Source organism: Tamandua tetradactyla, chromosome 16 (genome assembly GCF_023851605.1).
Source record: "Tamandua tetradactyla isolate mTamTet1 chromosome 16, mTamTet1.pri, whole genome shotgun sequence".
Lineage (NCBI taxonomy): Eukaryota > Metazoa > Chordata > Mammalia > Pilosa > Myrmecophagidae > Tamandua > Tamandua tetradactyla.
The window spans coordinates 49,324,955-49,346,882 of NC_135342.1; the positions used below are offsets into that span (position 1 = coordinate 49,324,955).

Genomic DNA, 21,928 nt, shown 5'->3' on the forward strand with positions numbered 1-21,928 from the left:
TAGAAGATTCGAGGTGGGTAAGAGCATGAATTCAGGATATTTATCACCTTGGCTTCTTCATTGCAGTGTTCTCCTCAGGCTAGCCCTGTCCTTTTGCTGAAGATCATAGCTTCTTTTAAGGAAGCCCTCTCCATGTGACTCTCTCCTTCCAGGATTCTGATAACCTCCCTCCTCTCACCCTTTTGGACCTAAGGATGATAATAACCTTTACTGTCACTAGTTCCAGAGTAATGCACTAGGTTATGTGGTTACCGCATATCTCACGCAAGCCTTTGTAAGCTAGAACCTTTATAAGGCCTTCCTCAAATCATCCTAATTTGATTGTGCCATCTGTTTCCTGCAGGGACCCTGACTGATACACAGGCCATTTGGAATTCAAAGGAAGCTCTGAGCGTTTCTGGAACAGAGTTAGTTTACCAAAACTGGCCTCAGGAGAGATGCCTGGAATGTTTCCCTAAAGAAAGCAAAATGCAAGCTCAATTCTGGAAACTTGCCTTAGCTAGGTAAAAGCATGGGAGAAGTCCAAGGGGGGCTTGATCTTCTAAATACTGCACACAGTTCAGTATAGCTTGGAACACAGAAAATTAAGAGTGAGAGCCAAGAATACAGAGGTAGCCTGACCTTGAAGTTCCTGGTGAGCTAATTTAAGCATTGTTAACTTGAAGCCTGAGAAGAGTAATAGTTAATTCATGGTATCTAAAGTATATTGCAATTAATAATGTTTCCAGGAAACTTGGGAGCTTACGTAATTTAAAGGCAGAGAAATAATACAAATCCTATCTTTTTAGAAGCCCTTAAGGATAATAAATGATTGTCTTTAACAAGGCAGCAGTAACTAATGCCCCCAGACACTGCACCACCCCTCACGTCCTTTAATCCTGTTGTCACACCAAGACTGATCAGGTGCAAAACAGCCATCACTGCCCTTGCCTTTTATGATTAGGATGTGGAACCCCTTGGTTGTTCCTGTATCCTTAATGCCTTAGTGTTTTGGCTGCCAAACTCTCTCTACACCACCATGAGAAGGCAAGAACCTGAATCAACATGAATTATTTTGATGTTTTCCTTCCACTTACTTAAAATCAACCCCCACACCCACTTGTTTCAGAAGTTTTAAGAATTGCAGGGAGACATTATACCCAGTACTAAATGGCTCAGGGTGAGAGTGAGAGTGGTAACTACCATCCGTGACCATCCTGCAGGAAAAGAAACCCTGAGGCCTAGCACACCAGGAAAACTTAGTGCAAAGAGCATGAGACTTTAATCCACCATGGAACCAGATTATCAAGTGAGTAAGGAGATGCTGCCCCCTCAAAACATCTGTCCACAGAGAGAAAATGGAAATCCTTTCCTCTATGGGTAAAAGTGGGAATGTGGAGCAACAAGACATCCCTGATTAATAAGATGATTGGACCAGAAAACTTCCAAAATCCCTTCTGGCTCTGACACTCTGTGTTTCTCAGAAAACTCAAGTTCTTTTCCCAGTAGAGGAGCTTCATAAATTGTTGCAGATATTTTTGCCATGCATAAATTTAAAGCCTGTGTGTCTGATGTAGAAACTCTGTGGGGATGAATCAAGTGATAAATTGGGGGACAGGTCTGAGGGGAAGGACAGAACCCATTCCAGGGTGGTTGCTTGTGTTTTAATCCACTTCTCTGTAGTAGAAAAGCTTGCAGTTTCCCCCAAATTTATTTTTACACGCACACAATGTTTCCTTCTGTGAAAAACATTCATAATATAAACTTGTAAGTTTTTCCAGATCTCTTGGATTCAATCATCTGCTTCGCAGTATTTTATGCTAGAAGGCTCTCTAAATTAAATTGAGATAATTAAAGCAAAATATTTGTGCTTGCCATAAATGTTAGGAAAAAGGCAATTTCCTCTGAAAGGTAAACTCATGCCTGTGGACAGCGCTGATGGGGCCCACTGGAAATCACCTTTCCCTCGGTTCAGGTTTACTTTGCAGACACATCGGCTGGGGGGCGGGGGGAAAAAAGATTTATCAAAGTTCAAATAAAATGGGCAGAGAAATTTTGGGGCCAAAAGGAGTTTCTCATATGGTTATTTTCTTTTGAAATAGATATTTCCTAAAAAATTAGATTCGATCTACAGTAAAATGCAATATTTGTTCCATAACCCCCATCCCCAATTTTCTTTACATAGTACGTTTCCTTATCATCCAGATCCTGCCACATTGTCAGGCCTCTGTTTACCTCTTCACCCTCATCATGATATTTCTGGACAAGTAACTAACCAAATACTCTCAACCTGAGAGTTTCTTGGTGAAAAAAAATAAAGCACAGAAATCCCAAAACAGGTGCTTAGTCACGTTCCCCAATGACAATATGACTCTGTTTAGAGCATATGAAAGCATCACCCATGTGTCGGTGGGCTGCCTTGAAAACTCCCCAAGTTGTCACTGTCCCCATTGTCGCCCTGAAACTCCTGTGTCCTGTACATTAATAACCCATTTGGCTAATGGAGAACAGTTATGGGAACATTTAAACGTAGCCCATAAGTGGCTCAGAAGAGAAGAGAATCAGTCCTGTGGCATGTGCAATGGATCGCTTGCTGATTCTCAGAGGACATTTTTGGAGAATGATTTTGTTTTCTAGTTTTTGTTCATTCATGATACTCACAAATACACTGTAGCTTTATCTTCACTCATTCACTGAATCCATAGGCCATTCAAATAACGGAGCCAAAAAAGAATGCTTTTCTTTTTAGTGGTTCTCACAGGGATACCAGACAGCCCTGGGCATTCTTGGAGAAATGAAGACCTCAACCGAGGGCTGGCACCATGAGGGTTCTTGACTCAATCACAGGAGAGAATTAAAGGACTAAGTCAATGTGTACAGCCAAATAGTTTAATATGCTTAATGCTGGAGAGCCCTAGAAATTCTAGGCTGGATGCCACAGAGCTCTGGGAATTCCCTGCCAGATTCCAGAGAGCCCTGGGAATTCTTCATGAAGTCAAGACCTCAACTAGGAAAACACAAAGTAAAGCACCTCAAATAGGGACTGATGCTGCAAAGATTCTTGACTCAGCTGCTCAGCTGCAGGAAAGAACTCGAGAAGCAGTGTGCACAGCTCAAAACTTTGCTAATGCGTAGGAAAAGTAGACACTAGAAGGAAGGTGACCATGGGCATTCTCCAAAGGAGGAGAAACTGTCTGAGGTCGGGATCCTGGCATTATAAAGACTTGGCGGGGCCCTTCCACGTCTGTCTATGCTAATAAGGGATTGATAAGACAACTTTACGTTGTTTTTTTTAGGTGCCCACCTGAATGAGTGCTGGGGGCGGGGGGGGGGGGCAGGGGCAGCTTAGGTAGGTTTGCGGACCTGTTTGTTATAGGTTCCTTAGAAGGGTCACTTCCCCCTTCCACCTCCCCTATCAACCTGGCTCAAAAGTACTGTCAAAAAGGCTATTTTAGGGTGGGTGATGGTGGCTCAGTCGCAGAGTTCTCACCTGCCATGCCGGAGACCTGGGTTCGATTCCCGGTGCCTGCCCAGGCAAAAAAAAAAAAAAAGGTTGCCTCTCTGGACCTAGGCAGTTTTTCAAAAGGAGCAATAACCTTCTTTTACAACTGAGGGAGCTGAGACCCTGCGAGATGAAGAGACCACTTCAAATCCCACAGCAGAAGGACAGAGCAGGCCTAGGTTTCCAAGTCTCCTAATGCCCAGCAGTGCAGCTTCTCACACACTCCCAGGAAGCCACGTCTATGTCTCTGAGCCTCGTCTACGGCCCAGGGCCTTTGGGGAGATCAGATGAGACAAAGAGATAGGAGAGTGCTCTGGACCCTCTGGACACTGGAAGCTGCCCAAGGCGGTCAGAGTGGTAATGTGACCTGGAGTGGAGCCTTCCCTTTGCCTTAACCCCCAACGGGACAGCCCTTAAACCACATCAGAGGCCCACATGTCCACATCCTTTGTTTGTGGGTTTATGGATGGGTTCCTGCGGAGGTTGCCCAGCCCCAGGGCAGTCACCGGCAGCTCTGACGCATGGTTCCCGGGTGGGGCCAGCTCAACGAGGGGAGATGGAGTGTTCTAGGGGTGAGAGGAAAGCCTTTGTTTATTCCCAGAGGGCCTGATCGCAGGCTTGGGGCCAGGGCTTCCGCACACATTGGGGATGGTGGGGCAGTGCACCCAGGAGAGGCCGCAGAGGACAAAAACAAGCTCAAGAATCTAGGCAGCCCCAGTCCTCAAGCTCATTTCTTTCCCATCCCGTGCCCCCGTTTTGCCTCGGCTCACTTCCTCTATGTGAACCTGTAATGCAGAGAGAACAACAGGGCCAGGATTCTCGGGTTCTAGGATCTGGGTTCACCCACTGACTCGTTGTCACATCATTTACCCCTCCACACAGGACACAATTTCTTCATCTGTAAAATGGGGATATTACTTTGTCCATTATATCCTTGCCAAGAGATTTTGCAAGAGCCAATTCAGACCAAACTCCTAAGAGAATGCATGCATGTGTGTGTGTGTGTGTGTGAGAGAGAGAGAGAGGGAGAGAGAGAGAGAGAGAGAGAGAGAGAGAGAGAGAGAGAGAGAGACAGAGAGAGAGAGAGAGAGAGAGAGAGAGAGAGAGAGAGAGAGAGAGAGAGAGAGAGAGAGAGAGAGAGAGAGAGAGAGAGAGAGAGAGAGAAGACTGAGAGCAAAGAAAAAACCTACAAAGTGTGACATCCTCTGCAAATGTAAAGGGCTTTCTCTAAAGCTAACATTATTGTCTGGGCTTTGAGAAATCTGGAGCCTCTGATGGATATCTCTCTCCCAAGGTGCTCAGAGCTCAGAACAGTCTTGCCTGGCTTGTCATCCTAATACCGTGGGTCACCTATTTTACAGATGTATGGGGAGCAACAGAGGTAGGACCAGAGGGATTGGAGAGATGGGTGCTCGATTATCCCAACCTCCAAAGGGCAGCCAAGGAGAAACGGAGCAAGGGAACTCTCTCTGACTCCAGGCATAGTCAGATGATACAGCTCTTAAGCACTTTTGGGGGAGGAGGGGCATTATTGAGTGCTTACTATGTACTAGGTACTCAGTATCCTATTGACAACTTCCATTGAGTCTGCATTGCCTTCCTCAGAACTAGCATGCTTTTCATGCTTGTCAAAAGGGATATTTTAGTAATGAAAGCCAGAACTCTTATTTTCTAAATCTTGAATCCAAACAGGTATTTTTGTTCCTTGCATTACAAAGGTAGCTAAACTGAGACTTCTCCCTTCCATCCATAACATCCACCAATAAATCCATCCTAGTAGGAATCAACTTTCAATTTTTTTCTATATTAACGTACTAGAACAAGGATACAAATGTCATTACATCATCTGACCTGAATGGATTTGTTCTGAAGCTGTGGTTGTGTCACATAAAGAAAGAAAACCACACCCCATCAGAATGTTACCGGGCCCAGGCCATGGATTCTTTTGCCCGATGAGCTCAATAACCAATTCCTGAGACACCTGGGTTTCAAAGAGAGAAAGAGTTTGTTAATATGTGCCTAGTAGGAGAGCAGATGGCCTAGCAACCCAAAATCTGTCTCCCTGAGCTGCAGTAATTCGAGTAGTTTTATTAGAGAAAAGATGGGCAGGGTTTAGGTTAATGAGCACAGTGGCCCCAGATGATGTAATTAGAGGTGATCTAATTATTGATCATATGCAGATTGATCACATGCTTAGTCACAAAATGTATGAAAGAAAATGGCAGAATGAGGTATAGGTGACTTGTAGGTTAAAGTCTAAGATATTGCGAATGCAGGTGGGTCCACTTTTGGTTGGATCCGGTCTCAGTCATCAAGATCATTCTAGACTGGGGGTGAGGTTAGGTCCGGGCGGATCCAAGACCCTTCATTAACAAGCTATCTTCAGTGATCAAAAGACTCTAAAGTTGCAAAACTAGATAACTAGGTATAGATGGAGATTATAACCACAAGGTTTTCACCATCACAGGGGAAGAAGATAAGGGCTGTACAATCACTATTAGAGATCAAGACAGCTGGATTATAATTTAGAGATTTCCGGTATTTCGCTGTCAACTCTAATATGCCAGAAAGCAAAAAGGAATATTTATATAACGATTCGGTAATCAAAATCATCCCTTAGGTCCTGATTTCTTGGTTGCAATTCCTCCCTTTCATTTGAATTATCTCTCAATCTTTTTTTTTTTTTTTAACTTATGGACTTGTTTAATACTTCTAATTGTTTAAGCCACAGTTTATGCAGGTGTTTTGGTCTTTTTTTTTTCCCCAATACACGTTTTTAAATTTTAACATTTGTTCCCCCATTATTTATTTATTTTTAATCCATGTGTTTTACTCATCCATCTATACCACAGATAAAAGGAGCATCAGACATAAGGTTTTCACAATCACACAGTCACATTGTGAAAGCTATATCATTATACATGCAACTTCAAAAAGCATGGCTACTGGAACACAGCTCTACAGATTCAGGCACTTCTTTCTAGCCTAACACACCTTAATCTAAAAAGGGAATATCTATATAATATGTAAGAATAACCTCCAGGATAACCTCTTGACTCTGTTTGAAAACTCTCAGCAACTGACACTCTTTTCCCCTTTCAGTTGAGAAGGTTTTCTCAATCCTTCGATGCTGAGTGTCTCTCAGTCTTGAGGGATATCTGGGTGATGACTCTCGGACTGCTTCAAAGCTGAAAAGGGGCATCGTTATTAAGGGGCAAAGGGATGAATCTATGAAATGAGTGGTTATTCTTGGAGAGTCCAGTATCCCTGGGTTTCAGAGCTTCTCTGGCATTGGAACAATCCGGAGGTTTAAAGCCTCTGAAAAACAAACTTAATAAGTAAAATGTTATAGAGCCCAGGACATCTTTCAGGGTTTCCAGGAGCACTGTTGGTTGTGGCAGTTTGCAATATCTGGGTAAACTTGCATAGGAGCAACCTCTAGAATGACCCCTTGACTCGATTTGAAATCTCTTAGCCATTGAAACTCTATTTCTTTCCCCCTTTTGGTCAGTTCGTCCATGATGTCAGGGCCAGGCTCATCCTTGGAACTTATGTCTCACGTCTGTCCCACGATGCCAGGGCCAGTTATGTTTCACGCTGCTGGTGCCAGGCTTACACCCCTGGAAATTATGTCCCACATTGAGGGGAAGCTCAGAGTTTGGCTTAGAGAGAGACCACATTTGAGCAATAACAGAGATTTTCTGGAGATGGCTTTTAGGCACTTATCCCAAATAGGTTCAGTTTACTATCTCAGAAATAAGTTTCATAAGTGCAAGCCTCAAAATTGAGGCCTTGGCTTATTAAATTGGGAGCCCCAGTTGCTTAAGAAAAATGTCAGAAATTCACCAGGTAGGGAAGCTTAATAGTTCTATCTTTCCCAGTCCCTCAAGAGACTTTGGAAACACCTTTTGTTTTCTGCCTCAAATACTCTGAAATGCACCATTGGATAACATTAACTTGTGCTAGAACATTAAGATTTTGTTCCTTATTCCAGGTTCTATATCAAATAAAGCCGAATTAGGTTGTTTAACTGATTAGATAGATAGTGTAAATTTTGGACAAAATAAACATTTTTCTTTTTCTTACACAAAAGTTGAAGCTTTAAAATACAGGCAATATTATTCTTTGCCTTGTAAATTAATTTACCTTAGTATTAAGCAGATCAGTTTCACTACATCTTTAATTGGAATTTGACCATTTTCAGTTTTGTTTTTTTTTTCTAACAGTTGTATGAACTTATGCTGACTTTCAGAGCAGGAGAACTAAATCTGAGTTTCAGGTGTCACACAGATACTTAAAGTTTCAGGAACTACTAGATTATACGAAGAACAAAGCATTTCAGAATTTAAAGGTAACAGTTAACGCTTACAATCTGAGCTTTAATTTTTATAAGCATTTTAAAATGAAGCTTCTTTCAAAAATAAAAACATTAGACAGTTGTTTTGTGTTAAGAAGCCATGGCAGAGGTTTTGTTCTGTTTCACTTTTACACATTTACCAGAGTTATGTTAATTAACAGATAAAATATTATATATATATATATATATATATATATATATATATTTGTCCTGACTTTCTTTCAAAGTTTTTCCTTGTTACAGATGGAGCTCTGGCCTATAACTGACTACATATAATTTTAAAGAAATATTAGAGCAAAGCAGTGCAACTGACAATGTGGCTGTTTCTATAATCTGTATGTAGCCTTTTAAGAATAACTAACACCATGGCTAACACCACCACACCGTTGCTTACCATCACACAGATCAGTTCCAGCATATAACACGGACGGTGAGAACACTGTCAAATTTTTAGGAATTTTAAATAATCCCTAAATAATATTTTACCTATACAGATTTAACGAGCAACGGGATAGAAAATCCCTTTTAACCACTGTAGTATTTCCCAAACACCTCCTATGCAATAGGTTAAACTATTTTAGCACCTTTCTTACACCAGGTGAAAGTACAAATTGTAATAGTTTTTCCCTTAACCGTGAGAAGACTTGTCTTCTGAAAGAAAGGAGGAGAAGACCAAGGATATTATTCTGATGTAAGATCTTTGTTTTGTAGCAGAGTACTCGGGATGGTTAATAAAAACTTAAAAAAAAAAAAGCTTTATTTTAAGAGCATATTAACAATCCACGCTATTTTAAAAGGGAGAAAACTAAACTTTAGTTGCATTTGTATACCCAGCTTAGCACAAAACCTTTCTTTTTAAAAAAATATATGATACACAAAGCTTTTGAACCTGCATATTTCCTTCCAATAACAATATTCATGAAGGGGGAATGAGATAAGGATACTACAAAATAATGAAAGAAGGAAAAAAAATGTATGCTTAGGTTTAGAACACAGCCAGGTGTCTATATATTTATACTCAAAACACACAAATGTTTATTTACAATATGCCTAAAGTCTCAGACTAATTCAGAGGTCAGAAAAGCCCCAAGTTTGAAATATAATCAACTTTTTTATATTTAAGGAGTTTATGTCCAGAAAAAAAACTCAAATTTTTTCTCAACATTATTTCCGAATGCTAAATAATAGCAGGAATGTTAATTTATGATAAGTTACGGTTCCTAAAAACTACTTCAGAGTTCTATTTATTTAAATGTTATTTTCTTATTTAATGGTCTTACAAGTGTCATCTCTTCTATGAGGACTTAGATTATTCTTTACCTATCTGAGGACTTCTTAGGTTATTCTTTATGTCTGCTTTTTAAATTCTTCCCGTATTTTTTGTTCCTTTGTTACCACTGTCTTATACTATGCCCTAGTACATGCATATTCTAACTAGAATATAAACTTTTTGAAGTTGATATATGTCTTTTTTATTCAAGCAGACTGACATTAGCCACTACAAATTTAAATTTTTATACATACTGAGGTAACAAATGGCCAAGTAAGAGAAAGCCAGATTCTATGAAGTCCAGGTTATCAAGGTTATAAAAAAATTCCATTTATATTTTTACTAAGCTTAACTGATTTCTTAAATAGAATACATTCGAAGCATCAGCATATTCTTAATTATACTTTATGTAAGTATTGCTATTACCGGGTACATTGCTCAGGTTATATAACTTATCTAGTTAGGCTATTTCAAGAGGAATTTTGAGAGTTTATTTTGTCAGTAAGCTTATGCAGATTTAGGGAGAACACACCCAGGCAGAATAATATCATATTTGTTCAAGTCAAAATTTATCATAAAATTCCTTTTATCAGAGGCTGAAAAAATATTTTTGTTTTCATAATATCTTAAAATATAAACAATTTTTAAAGTACATTGACTAATCTTTGATTCCTGGTGCCTGTCCACGCCAAAAAAAAAAAAAGCTTAAAAAGGACATTGACTATCAAGTTCTGGAAAATAAACTGCAAATTGTTTAATTTGTCCCAAGTCTAAATTCAGGAAAAACTTTTCCTTATCTCTCAAAGATCTTTCATTTTACTTACTGCAATTTGATAATTAGATTTTATTCAGTTAGTCCTATCCCAAAGCTATTTATATTTAATAATAATCTACTAGTTACCACTGCAAAAAATAATATTAACAAACATAGCCTATTCTATAGTATTTTAATGCTTACCGTTTCTAATCTCCAGGCCCAGTAAAAGAAGAATTCTAAATCACATGTCCCCATATCTTTCTATGCCTAGTCCCCATAACTGCTTTGGCTGGTTGGGCCTTAGGGCAGGAATAGATTGCACAGACAGAAAGAAATCAGGCCTTTTGAATTTGGATTTGAAAGTTTTAGGTGAAGGCCATGGAATTTTGAGAGTTCCTATACTCTTCTTGTAACTGTTTCCAACTATTAGATTTATTTTACTAAAAGCTGTGACCAGAACCATTGGAAAAGGTCTTTGCTTTTCTTCAGAGGCAACCCTTTGGCAGTTTTCTGCTCCCTTAAGGAAATTTGAGGGACAGTTTCTTTTTAATGTTCCAGTTTGTTTACAGTAATTACAAAAGTAAGATTTTGAATTTTGCCATTCAGAGATTTTTTTCCCTTTTACTTCAGAAGTACCAATTTATATATTTATATCAAGCACCTAAGTATTTCGAAGCAATTCAAATAGAGCTCTTTAAGAATTTTCTTATTAATTTGCTATTACCGTCCAGAGGTATGAGAATGTACACTGGAAATGCATATAGACACAAATAGAAAATCAGTTACACACACACACACAACCAGAAAGACAGAAATACTTTTGAGAGGGACAAATAGAAATTCAGTATATTATCTTATTCCATTTCTACCTTTTTGCAGAGCAATTCTAACTAAACTTTAACTAAAATGGTAGTGCTTTCATTTAAAATTATATTGAAGCCCAATTATGTTACAGAAATAAAACATTTTTTTATAAATTCATAACCAAAATCTTTTCAATTTTCAATACAGTCCAAAGGATCCCTTTTTAAAAGAATTCCATAATCAGTAACCTGTTAGGAACATTTGACCAATACAAATGCAGGAACACACCAATTAATAACTAGACTGAACACATCGGCTAACAAACAGCCATTAAATGCTTAACATACCAATTAACAATTAAATATCAACTCTTACTATACCCAGATAACACGCCAACTAAGATTTAAACAGGCTTACTTAACTTCACTAAATACCAATTAATTGTTGGATTACACATGTTTTAGGAGTATAGTCAACAGACAAATTTAGGCCAGGGTCTCAAACCCTGTACAGAACACACACCAAACACATCAATGAACAATTAGACAGACATAAAACACATTGCACCAATTTAACAATTAACCAATACCTAGGTAACACACTGGTTAACACTTAAACAGGCCTACTTAATTTCATTAAACACCAGTTGATTGTTGGACTAGATCAGGGCTTCAAATCCTGTGCAGTATGGTATCCAAAATCAGAAGGTATAGAGGTCAGAGCAAAGGAGATCACTCTGGAAGCATGGCCCTGGCCTAGGTCAAGGGGACTCGAACCTCCTATTTACTCCTTGATCCACTTTTAACCTGATGATCCACTAACCCAGACACCAGTTGATTGTTGGATTAGGTCAGGGCTTCAAACCCTGTGTGGTGTGGTACCCAAATCAGAAGGTGTAGAGGTCAGAGCAAAGGAGATCATTCTGGAAGCGTGGCCCTGGCCTAGGTCAAGGGGACTTGAACTGCTTATTTACTCCCCAGTCCACTTTAACCCTGATGACCCATCACCCAGTCAGATGTCCAGACATGGAACTGAAGTTCCACTTTAACCCCGATGACCCATCCACCCAGTCAGATGTCCAGACATGGAACTGAAAACAATTTCTCTCTCTGAAGCTTTTCAAGGTGCCAAAAGTCTCTGGAGTGATGGCAGAACAGAGAAGCCGTGGTTGCCGAGACTCTAGACTAAATTCAGTCCAGTGGCTGCAAATGGCTTGGTTACTAGCTTACCTCCTCTGCTGGGGGTGGGTGGGGGGTCCAGAGATTCGGGCATTTGTCCCTTCGTGGTGGCCAAATTGTTACCGGACAAAGTCCATAGATTCTTTTGCCTGACGTGCTCAATAACCAATTCCTGAGACACCCGGGTTTCAAAGAGAGAAAGAATTTATTATTAAGCACATAATAGGAGAGTGGATGGCCTAGCAGCCCAATGTCTCCCCGAAGTGCAGTAATTCCGTTAGTTTTATTAGAGAAAAGGTAGGCAGGATTTAGGTTAATGAGTACAGTGGCCCCAGATGATGTAATTAGAGGTAATCTAATTATCAAGCATGCGCAGATTGATTACAGAATATTAGTCATAGAATGTATGAAATAAAATGGCGGAAAGAAGTATAGGTGATTTGTAGATTAAAGGCTAAGCTACTGCAATACCAGGTGGGCCCACTTAAGTTAAATCCAGTCTCAGTCATCAAGATAATTTTGGACTTGGAAGTGGGTTAGTTCCAGGTGGACCCAAGATCCTTCATTAAGAAACATTAGGGGCTGTCTTTAGTGATTACAAGACTCTAAAGTTGCAAAACTAGATAACTAGGTACAGATGAAGTTTAGTCACAAGGTTTGCACAATCACAGAGGAAAAAGATAAGGGCTGTACAATCATTATCAGAGATCAAGGCAGCTGGATTATAATTCAGAGATTTCAGGTATTTCCCTTTCTATTCCAATATACCAGAAAGCAAAAAAGGATATTTGTATAACGATTCAGCACTCAAAATCACCCCTTAAATCCTGATTTCATGGTTATGAGAATACCACTAGAAGCTGACAATCCTTCATTTGAACCCAATCAAGAGAAACCATCAGGAAGCTTTAAGCCTACATCTGGAAGAACTCACGACCTTTATTTTTTTTTAGGGAAGAAAGCTGAAATGAAAGCTCCCAAGGGGCTGAGCTAATACCCAACCACTTATTGCCCAGAAAAGGCCAATGTGTTATCTGGTCCCTGACTACATCTGACTATCAGATGTAGTCAGGGACCATGTGGGCCAAAGCAACATTGCACAGATTTGAATGGGGTTGGGAAATGCAGCAGATGTTCTGTCCATGTGCCCCGGATGGACCTGTTGGTGGATAACAGCGTTCTAAGGGCACCATCTGAATTGACTCTACTTTGAGGTCATCCTTCAGCCATCAGCATGAGGATGGTGCATAGCCAGAAGTGAGAGGGACCTTGGTACTTTTGTAAATGTGTTATGTCCAAATATGGAGCTGGATAATCATGAGCAACAGCCCTCCAGAGCCTCAGGGCTCCAGTGGAGAAGAATGTGATGGCTTCATTTCCACAACTGGCCAATGTTCAGGTTACACCATGTTATCTGTAAGATGGTTTCTAGCTGTCTCCTGAGTGTAGCAGAACATCCGGTCAGGCCCTGAGTGCCAAGTCAACTCGTCAACAAAATTGATGTTGAACATCTTCTATGTGTCAGCACTATGCTAGTCACTAGAGATCTGCGGAAATAAGACACTGTCTTTGCCCTTCAGAATTTTATAGACTAGCAGGGAAGGCAGATATTAATTAGTGACATGTGAGGTGAGGCCTGGACCAGAATTCCTGTGTGCAATTGGAGCATGCACCAGGGGATCTGGCCTGGTCTGTGGGGCCAGCAGAGGTGTCTCTCAAGAAATTGAGTTTGAAGTGAGACCTCACTAAATAGGATTCTCCAATCAGAGGAGGAGAAAGAATATTCCGGTCTGTACATGGTGAAGGACTAGAGAGGACCAGTGTGGCTGGAATACAGTTCTGAGGAGGGGAGCAGGAGAGAAGAGCCTAGAAAAACAAGTATGAGACCATAAAGAGCCTTGTGGGCAAGGTTAGGGATTCTAGACTTTATCCTAGGAATAAAGATGTGTGGCTGACACATCTCCATAGTTACAGAGAACTCGGACTGACCACCCAGCATAACTGACTGCTCATGTCCTCTGACCTCTAGACAAAGTTTTGACTAAGAAGAAAAATATGCCAATATTAGCACCTCTGAGAGCTTCTCTAGGGTGATTGAGCCACCTCCAAGAAGGTATGCTGCTATCTTGTTCTTCTGGGACCAGACCAAGCCAGGTAGCAAGGCCAGCAGTCACCCTAGCTCTGCCCTGTGGCTCAGCCCAGCCCAGAGGAAGAAGGGAGCAGTTTCTGCCACCCCTACCAGGGCCTCCTTGCTGGTTGTGATGGGAATTGGGCTGGGGTGGGAAGCGTCACTGGCTCTTCACAGTCTGCCTTCCCATTATGCCCATCTAGAGAGATTCCTTTGGTGCTGGAGATCACAGCCCACCTCTGATTTCAGCCTCAGCTGCAATGGGGAGTCCTCAGTGGTTTCAGACTCACCTTTTGAGTGCAGCACACAACTCCAAGAGAGCATAGTGTACCTTCCTGCTTTCTGCCATAGGGTTTCCTCATGCCGTGAGCCCTCCTGGTCTGGGCACAGTTTGGAAGACCAGGGGTAGTTGATTCTATTAGAGGCAACCCCTAACCAGTGTGGGGGATGGCAGCTGATGGACACATGTCCTGCCTCCCATCCTCTGGGTACAATGCTGATATGCACTCTACGTTTCTTAGAGGAGATGGCCAAACTGAACTCCGTTGCTCCCAGCACAACCCTGACAACACAATCTTGTGTTGGCTTTTCTTCCTTCTCTAGGTCACTCTTCCTGTTCCTTCATTCCTGCTTCCTGGGATCACTCCTCACATAAACCACCCATGCCCTAAATGTCATTACAGAGTAGGAGTGCAAACTGTGTCCTCTTGAACTATTAAAAACTGATTCCTTTCATGAGGTTTGGGTCCATTCTGATAATCCACATCCAACAAATCCATCCTGCTGGTCATCTGTCACCTTTCACCAAAGGCCACTGCTCAGGTCCCTCATTCCTCAGGTTTGCCATCCCTTCTCTAGACCCCTTTGCCCAAGAGTGGAGACTTCCCATTCCCTTGTTCCCCAAAGCATGGCTTCCACCAAGACGTAGTGCCTAACAAAATGTTCCTGAGGTCTTGAAACCTGCAGAGGGAATTACATTGAGAAAAGGAACACTCAAAACTGGGCACCAGACTTCACACTCTGGAAGTCCTCTGCTTCAAATGGTCACGTTTCTCTATAGTATTGCTGGCCAGCCACCAGGTTGCAGCAGGGCAGGTTTCTTCTCTTGGAGGGGAATCCCTGCAACTCCTCCCTCTCTGAAGCTACCACTTCCCCTCACCTGGGATGGTTGACAGGAACAGTCAACCCCTTCTGGGATCCATCCCCATTACTCCTGGCCTAGGGGTTGGGCTCCATGGCCTGGGCAAAACAATGCATATAGTTCCCAAAATCTAACTATGCCTCTTTAAATAAAGCCAAGGACTGCTGCACAAAGTTCAGTTCACCATGTTCAGTCCCATTTTGCAGGCTTTTTTTCAGTAAGAGGTAGAAAGAAGGCCAGGACTTCATCTCTGAGTACATGTATATTGGGGCTAGGGGTACAGAGTGGGAAAGGTTTTTGATCTTATAATCTGTTATGAATAAAAAATTAAAACAAAAAAAGACACTTGTGTCCTAAGAGGAAATTTGCAAAACTTCTTGCACGTTTAAGGGAAGACCAGTCAGCCTACCAGAGCAAGGGCTTGCCAAGATACATCCATTTGTGCTGACATCTCAGCCTCGAGCATCTGCTTTTGTGTTTCTTCCCTGGGGCACAGCTACCCCAAGAACAAAGGGTGGAGACTTGAGTTACATCTGTAAGATTATGAAGACTTACTCAGTTGCTCCTTCTTAGATAAAAAAAGGTCTGTTCCAAGGAGAAAAGTTAGCTCCAGCCTGGGCTGCCAAAATGGTGGAGGCAAGAATTTCATGATGTACTTCTCATGTACATCATGAGAAGCTGCTGATAGATTTGAGTTTGTCTCCAGACCCTGGCCCATATCTTGTACACAAAAGTGTTGAAACTGCCTATTGCTAAGTGCTCCTGGGGTCTGGCCTTGCTAGCCTGGGATGGCTACATTTCTCAGGTCACTCTGGACCCTAGGGAAAGCGGAGAGGCCCCAGTTCCTAGCCTGGGACCCTGAGAGCACTTGCCATGCAGGCTGGGCTGCTCGTGGCCAGGCCTTGTAGGAATCAAGGTATGCTGAGCTGCATAAGCTGCGTCTCCTTCATGATGTCCAGACAACCAGGCCCAGCCCCGAGATGCACAGTGTCCTTCCTCTAGCAACATCATACCAGAGTCTGGTTCTGGTTTGTTCAGCCTGACTTACTTTTTGTCATTTAGCTCCCTTGCTTATATCTGGATAATATTGAGGATCCCATTCATGTGAGCATACTTTGAAACTCTAAAATTCTTTAAGAGATAGTAATAACAAGAGTTCTATCTGATAATATTTTCTTCTATTGCAACTATGTGACTCTGAGTTCACAAAGTAGATATTAAGTGATCTCAGCACTTAAGAGCTCAGCAGGAATGCAGAGACTATGTGTTTCCTTATCTCCCTCATGGGGAAGATGCAAAAACAAACCCACTTCTTGGACAATGCTATGGGAACCCAAAGGAGAGAGGGTGGGGATCATATGCTCAGAGAAAGGGATATTAAAGCTGGATCATGAAAATGGGCATTGGTTTAGCAGCGAATGGCAGGGGTGGGGAGGTGGTCTGAGGCAAAGGGAATGAATGGCATGTGAAATTCAAGAAGCGTTCGGAAAACAGCCGGGGGCGCTCATGCAGGTTAAGAGTCAGATGAGATCCTGTGATGGGCAGATGGTAAGGCGGGTCACAATAGCACTCGGTGCTATGGAGTGGCCCAGTGATCACACTGCTACTGCCATGGGGCGGCTGCTGCCCAAGCTCCCCAAAACAGCAGAGGTCAGGCCCAAATGTAACTGAGGGGCCAGATGGGAAAGCTCACATTCTGTCCAAAACTCAGAGTGGCCAGTTAGGGCTCCCGATGTGAAGTTTCTTGATTTGTGAAACACAGGGCAGACCAGACAGAGCCACCAAATTGGCCCACAAGGCACTGATTTTGTGACTGTCTGTAGCAGAGGTAACACCTTCCAGTTTCCACTCTGAACATCTTTGGCGAGATAACCACAGCTGCCTTAAGTGAGTCTCCGGCACCTTCCTGAATAATCACCAATGATTATGTCCTGTCCCCGGCGAAGCAGTCAAGTCTAACAGGGGTAGGGAAGTTGTGCAAGTGTTTTCATTTCACAAGGATGCAATCAATACAAACCGGGTAAATGAAATGGAAGAGCATCAGGGGCTGAAGCAGAGATGAAATGTGTTCCTGTGGCCTCTTAAGCAATTAGCTTCGAGGCTCCTGGCTGCTGCTCAATTCCAAAGGCAATTCCAGGGGCTTTGATTTGGAACCCATCTTTTAAGAAACACTTTAAGGCATTGGGGTGGATGCTTGGCACAGAGAAGAGAAAATCGAGGGTGGGATGAGAGTTGGAGGTAGGAGGTGGACAGAATTGTAAGTCCTGTTTTCAAATCTCAAGGGTTGTCCTTGTGGAAGGGGGCTGTTGACTGCTTTTGTGTGGACCCAGGGGCTAAATCCAGGGGCAACAGGTAGAAGATATAGGGAGACAGATCTTGACTTAAAGAAGTAGCTAAAATCAGAAACGTCTTGAGGTGGAATGAGCCACCTTTTGGAGGGAGCAAGCACTCTATCCTGGGAGGCATTCAGGCACAGGCTGGATGGCCACTGTTTGGCGTGAAGTATTGGATGAATTCTGCAGGACGTTCTGCCTAGAAAGTTTGTGCTTTATCTTATTAGCAAAAGCTTGCATGTTCAAGTCACTCACTTTATTTGGGGTCAAGAAGCTTTCTTATTTTTTAGGAAACATGAAGAAACCAAAATTTTCTTTCTAATCTGGACATCGGCGATCTCAGCACAGGAAATATGGCAAGTGGAAGGAGACAGAGAAACACGGGTACTTTAGAAGCAAAGGTGGCAGGAATAACTGACAGTGGCTTAATGTGTGGCTGTTCGGGAAGAGTTAAAGCATAAGTCAGGCTTCTGAGAAGCAGGAAAGAGAATGGGCAGATAGGACACGGAGCCTGGAATTAATAAGAAGTCAAATGGCTGAGTCACCGAGTTAATTTCGAAGTCTGAAGTTAGCAGGAAAAAAATTAAAAAGAAAAAAGAAAATCAGACAATTGGAAAGTAAGGGAGGCTTTGCAAAGACCCCAGGTGACCAAAACAATAGAAGTCAGGGAAATGTAATTACACACTGATATGTGAATCCTTTGGCCCAGCCAGACTGACCTGGCCCTGGCCGTTCCCTCTCATTTGATTTCTGCCTGGTCAATGCTGTCCCCTAACCCCTGACACAAATAGAAAGACAGGGTCCTCATCATTTGCTCGTCATTTAACCCCTAGCTATATTATTGCTAAATCTGCCGTGTCCCAGAAAGGACATGGAATGTCAAAACCGAAGTGAACCTTGGCCATCATTTTGCCCATTATACAGAGGGGGAAAGCTGAGGCACAAAGAAAGGATAGTGCGCAATGGAGAAGACTGAGGTGTCAATTTACGATTTCTCCCAAATTAACAGAAAAAGTTCCTGCTGCTAAAATAGAGCCTTTTCTTCTGCTCTAAGAGCCATCAACTACAAAGATTAATGTGAATGTGTGTGTGAGGGGAGGGGTGTGTCTCAAGCTCTATAACTGGATTTTGAGGAATAGGGATTGCATATTGTGCATATTGTACATACTGAAGTTATCGTTTTGTTGACAGGATGAGGCTTGGGAATCTGCTGAAAAACAATTGCAATCTGTGTTCTTTACAAGACACGAGTTGCGTCCTGCTCACAGACTGATCAGGAGTGCAGACTTATGGTGTGTTTGTTCAGGGGCCAGAAGCCTTTGTGCACTCTGTTTGTCTGACTTTGAATAGACAGAATGACTTCCTAAGATGGTTTCCCAGCAGGACTGGACAAGTCAGGCCATTTGCTAATCAAATACAATGATATCTGTGAAGAACTAGAGAGGACACTTTCATTTACTTTCTCTCTTTCTTTTTCCTTCTTTCCTTCCCCCCTCCTTTCTTTCCTTCATTCATTCCTACCTTCCTTCTTTCCTCTCTCTCTCTCTGTCTCCCCCCTCTCTTTTTCTCTCTCCTTTCTTTCCAGAATCAGAAAATGTTCTCCAGACTCTTGTGTGGTTTTGCTTTAGACCTCTCTCTACAACCACCTTTTGTCTTCCCACCAATTCTTCACCTCCTGTCTCAGAGGGAAGCCTAGTATTTTTGTCTTCACCACCTGCATCATCTCTCCTGGCAGCTCCAGAGGCTCCTGACCAGGTCCTGCCCCATCCCTGCCCAGTATTCTTCACTCAGCAGCAAGACAGACCCTACCAAATACTAATAGGATCACTCATGGTACAACCCCCTCAATGGCTCTTTCACTGTGATGAGGATAAAAGCCATACTCTTTAGAATGGCCAGAAGGTACCTTAAAACCAGAACCCTGCCCCAGAAAGCACAGAAAAGATGCTCAGTATATTAGCTATCCTGGGAATGCAAATCAAAACCACAATGGGATACCATTTCACATCCATTAGAATGGCTTCTATTAAAACAACAACAAGAAACAGAAAATAACAACTGCTGGAGAAAACAGAAAATAACAAGTGTTGGAGAAGATGTGGAGAAATAGGAACTCATTCATTGCTAGTGGCCATGTAAAATGGTGCAGCTGCTCTGGAAGACAATTTGGTGGTTCCTCAGAAAGCTAAGTACAGAACTACCATATGACCTAATAATACCACTACTTGGTATATACCCCAAAGAATTGAAAGCAGGGACTCAAACAGACATTTGCATACTGATGTTCATAGCGACTTTCCTCACAAATGCCAAAAGGTGGAAGTGAGCCAAGTGTCCGTCGGTGAATGTATAAACAAATGTGGTACATACACGCCATGGGATATTATTCAGCCATAAAAAGGAATAAAGTCCTGATACATGAGACAATATGGATGAACCTTGGAGACATGCTGATTGAAGTAAGCCAGATACAAAAGGACAAATACTGCATGGTCTCACTGATTTGAAATAATTAAAATAAGCAAACTCATAGAATCTAGGACATAGGTTACCAGGCAACAGGATGGGTATAGGAAATGGAAGGTTGGAGCTCGAAATGCCCAGGGCTTCTGTTTGGAATGATGGAGGTGTTTTGGTAATGGATGGTGGTTATAGTTGCACAGTAATGTGAATGTAATTTACAGCACTAAAATATAAATCTGAATGTGACTAGAGGGGGAAATATTAGGTTGTATATAGGGTAACAAGATATGTGTGTGTGTGTATATATATATATATATATAGATATATATATATATTTTTTTTTTTTTACATGGGCAGGCACCTGGAATCAAACCCAGGTTCTCTGACATGGCAGGCGAGCATTCTTGCCCGCTGAGCCACCGTGGCCCGCCCAAGAAATATATTTTTTAATCTACAGAAGTATACTACACAAACCCTAAATTAACCCTAAGGTAAACCATGGACTACGGTTAATAGTAAAATATAAAAATGTGCTTTCATCAGTTGTAACAAAAATCCCGCACCTATGCAGGGTAATAAATATAGGGTGGTATATGGGAATCTATACGCATGATTGTTTTTTAAACCCACAATTTCCCAAATGAAGAAAAAAAAATCAAGTCTCTGCCAACCTCTTTACTCATCACCCACTGCCCTCTCCCCCATGCTCACGACCCTCAAGGGAGCAAGTGAGCGAGCACCCTGCCCTTCCTGCTGTCGAACCCCCCTTCTACCCGCCAGTGCCTCCTTTCCACCGACCTGCTGCTCCCTCCACCTGAGCCCTGTTTGTAGGGCTTAGTTCTTCTCAGCTTTTGGTCTCTCAACGTAAGAAAGGCCTTGGAGAAGACTTACCTGGGTGCCCGGCCAAAGGGCTTCCCTGGCATTCTAGGTCTAATTCATCAGCCTGGCATTTTCTTCAGGGCACTTGACAATATCTATCAATACTTTATTTATTTGTTTGTTTCTTTGTTTCCAGCCTTTCTGCCCTGCTTGAGTTTTAGCAGGGGTCTCATCAATCCTTTTCACTGAGATATTCCTCACACAGAACAGTTCCTGACAGGTAGGAGATGCTCAGGGAATATTTGTGGAAAGAAAGGAAGAAAGAGAGGAAGTAAGAAAAATAAAGAAAGGTAGAAAGTTGAAAGGAAGGAAGAAAGAAAAAAAGGGAAAGGGAGAGAAAGAAAGAAAAGTAAAGCGTGAGGGGGAAAAAAAGAAAGGATGGTAGAAGGGAAGAAATCTCTTGCATCTACATATTTGAGCTGGTTTTTAGCTAGAAGAGGGTGACACAAAACAAAAGGATTAATTATTAGCTTTTACAGCATTAGAACCAGCAGTATTTGCGAGCAGGGTAAGGAGTTTGGGGAGACCCCCAGTCTGACATTATGGGCATCCAGCTATATTCCCTAGGAGTAGGGCAGCCAGGAGGCAAAGGGAGGTGCCAGTGGGAGCAGATAGGAACAGATGGAGGAGGTAAGAGGAAGCCTCAGTCCTCATAGGTTTGCAGGACTGGTCCTGCCTGGTGAACTCCAGACAGCAGCATCTGTTGTTTGTGAACAGCATCAGGACTAGGTTTGCCTCCAAATAACCTAGATTCAATGAAAGAGTTGGTGAAATATAAATAGTTGGCTCAGGGAGGGCTGTAATTTCTCTCTTTCAGCCTGTCAGCTCCTTGGAGACAGTGCTGGGGTCTTATGCAGTTCTGCAAAGCCAGCATGCACTCAAGAGCTAGTGTCCTGTTGGCACTCCATACAGAGTTGTGCAATGATCAGTGAAGCATGGGTGGTGAAAGCTTGTTCCAGGGAGGTGGGGTTGGACTGACCTTTGGTGTCCCAGACAGCAGGGTTCATATGGGTGCCCAGAGCTACCCAGCAGTGGTTGGTCGGTCGTCAGCAGAAGGGTCTCTTCTTAGCGAGCCACTGGGCAGGCTGCACTGGGTCCTGAGCACCCCGGACTGGGTGGCAGAGGAGGGCAAGAGGG

The 21,928-nt window shown here is 42.3% G+C and overlaps 1 protein-coding gene across 1 annotated transcript in view; it reads left to right on the forward strand.

Annotated features, from left to right (window-relative positions):
- The window catches only part of LPCAT2 (lysophosphatidylcholine acyltransferase 2), a 105,120-nt gene extending 103,142 nt beyond the window's left edge, over positions 1 to 1,978 (forward strand). Inside the window, exons 14-15 of the mRNA XM_077132472.1 lie at positions 344 to 503; positions 1,203 to 1,978. Of these exons, the coding sequence (XP_076988587.1) occupies positions 344 to 503; positions 1,203 to 1,224 (182 nt within the window). The 3' untranslated portion in view covers positions 1,225 to 1,978. The remainder of the gene's footprint in view (positions 1 to 343; positions 504 to 1,202) is intronic.
- Positions 1,979 to 21,928: the final 19,950 nt, after the last annotated feature.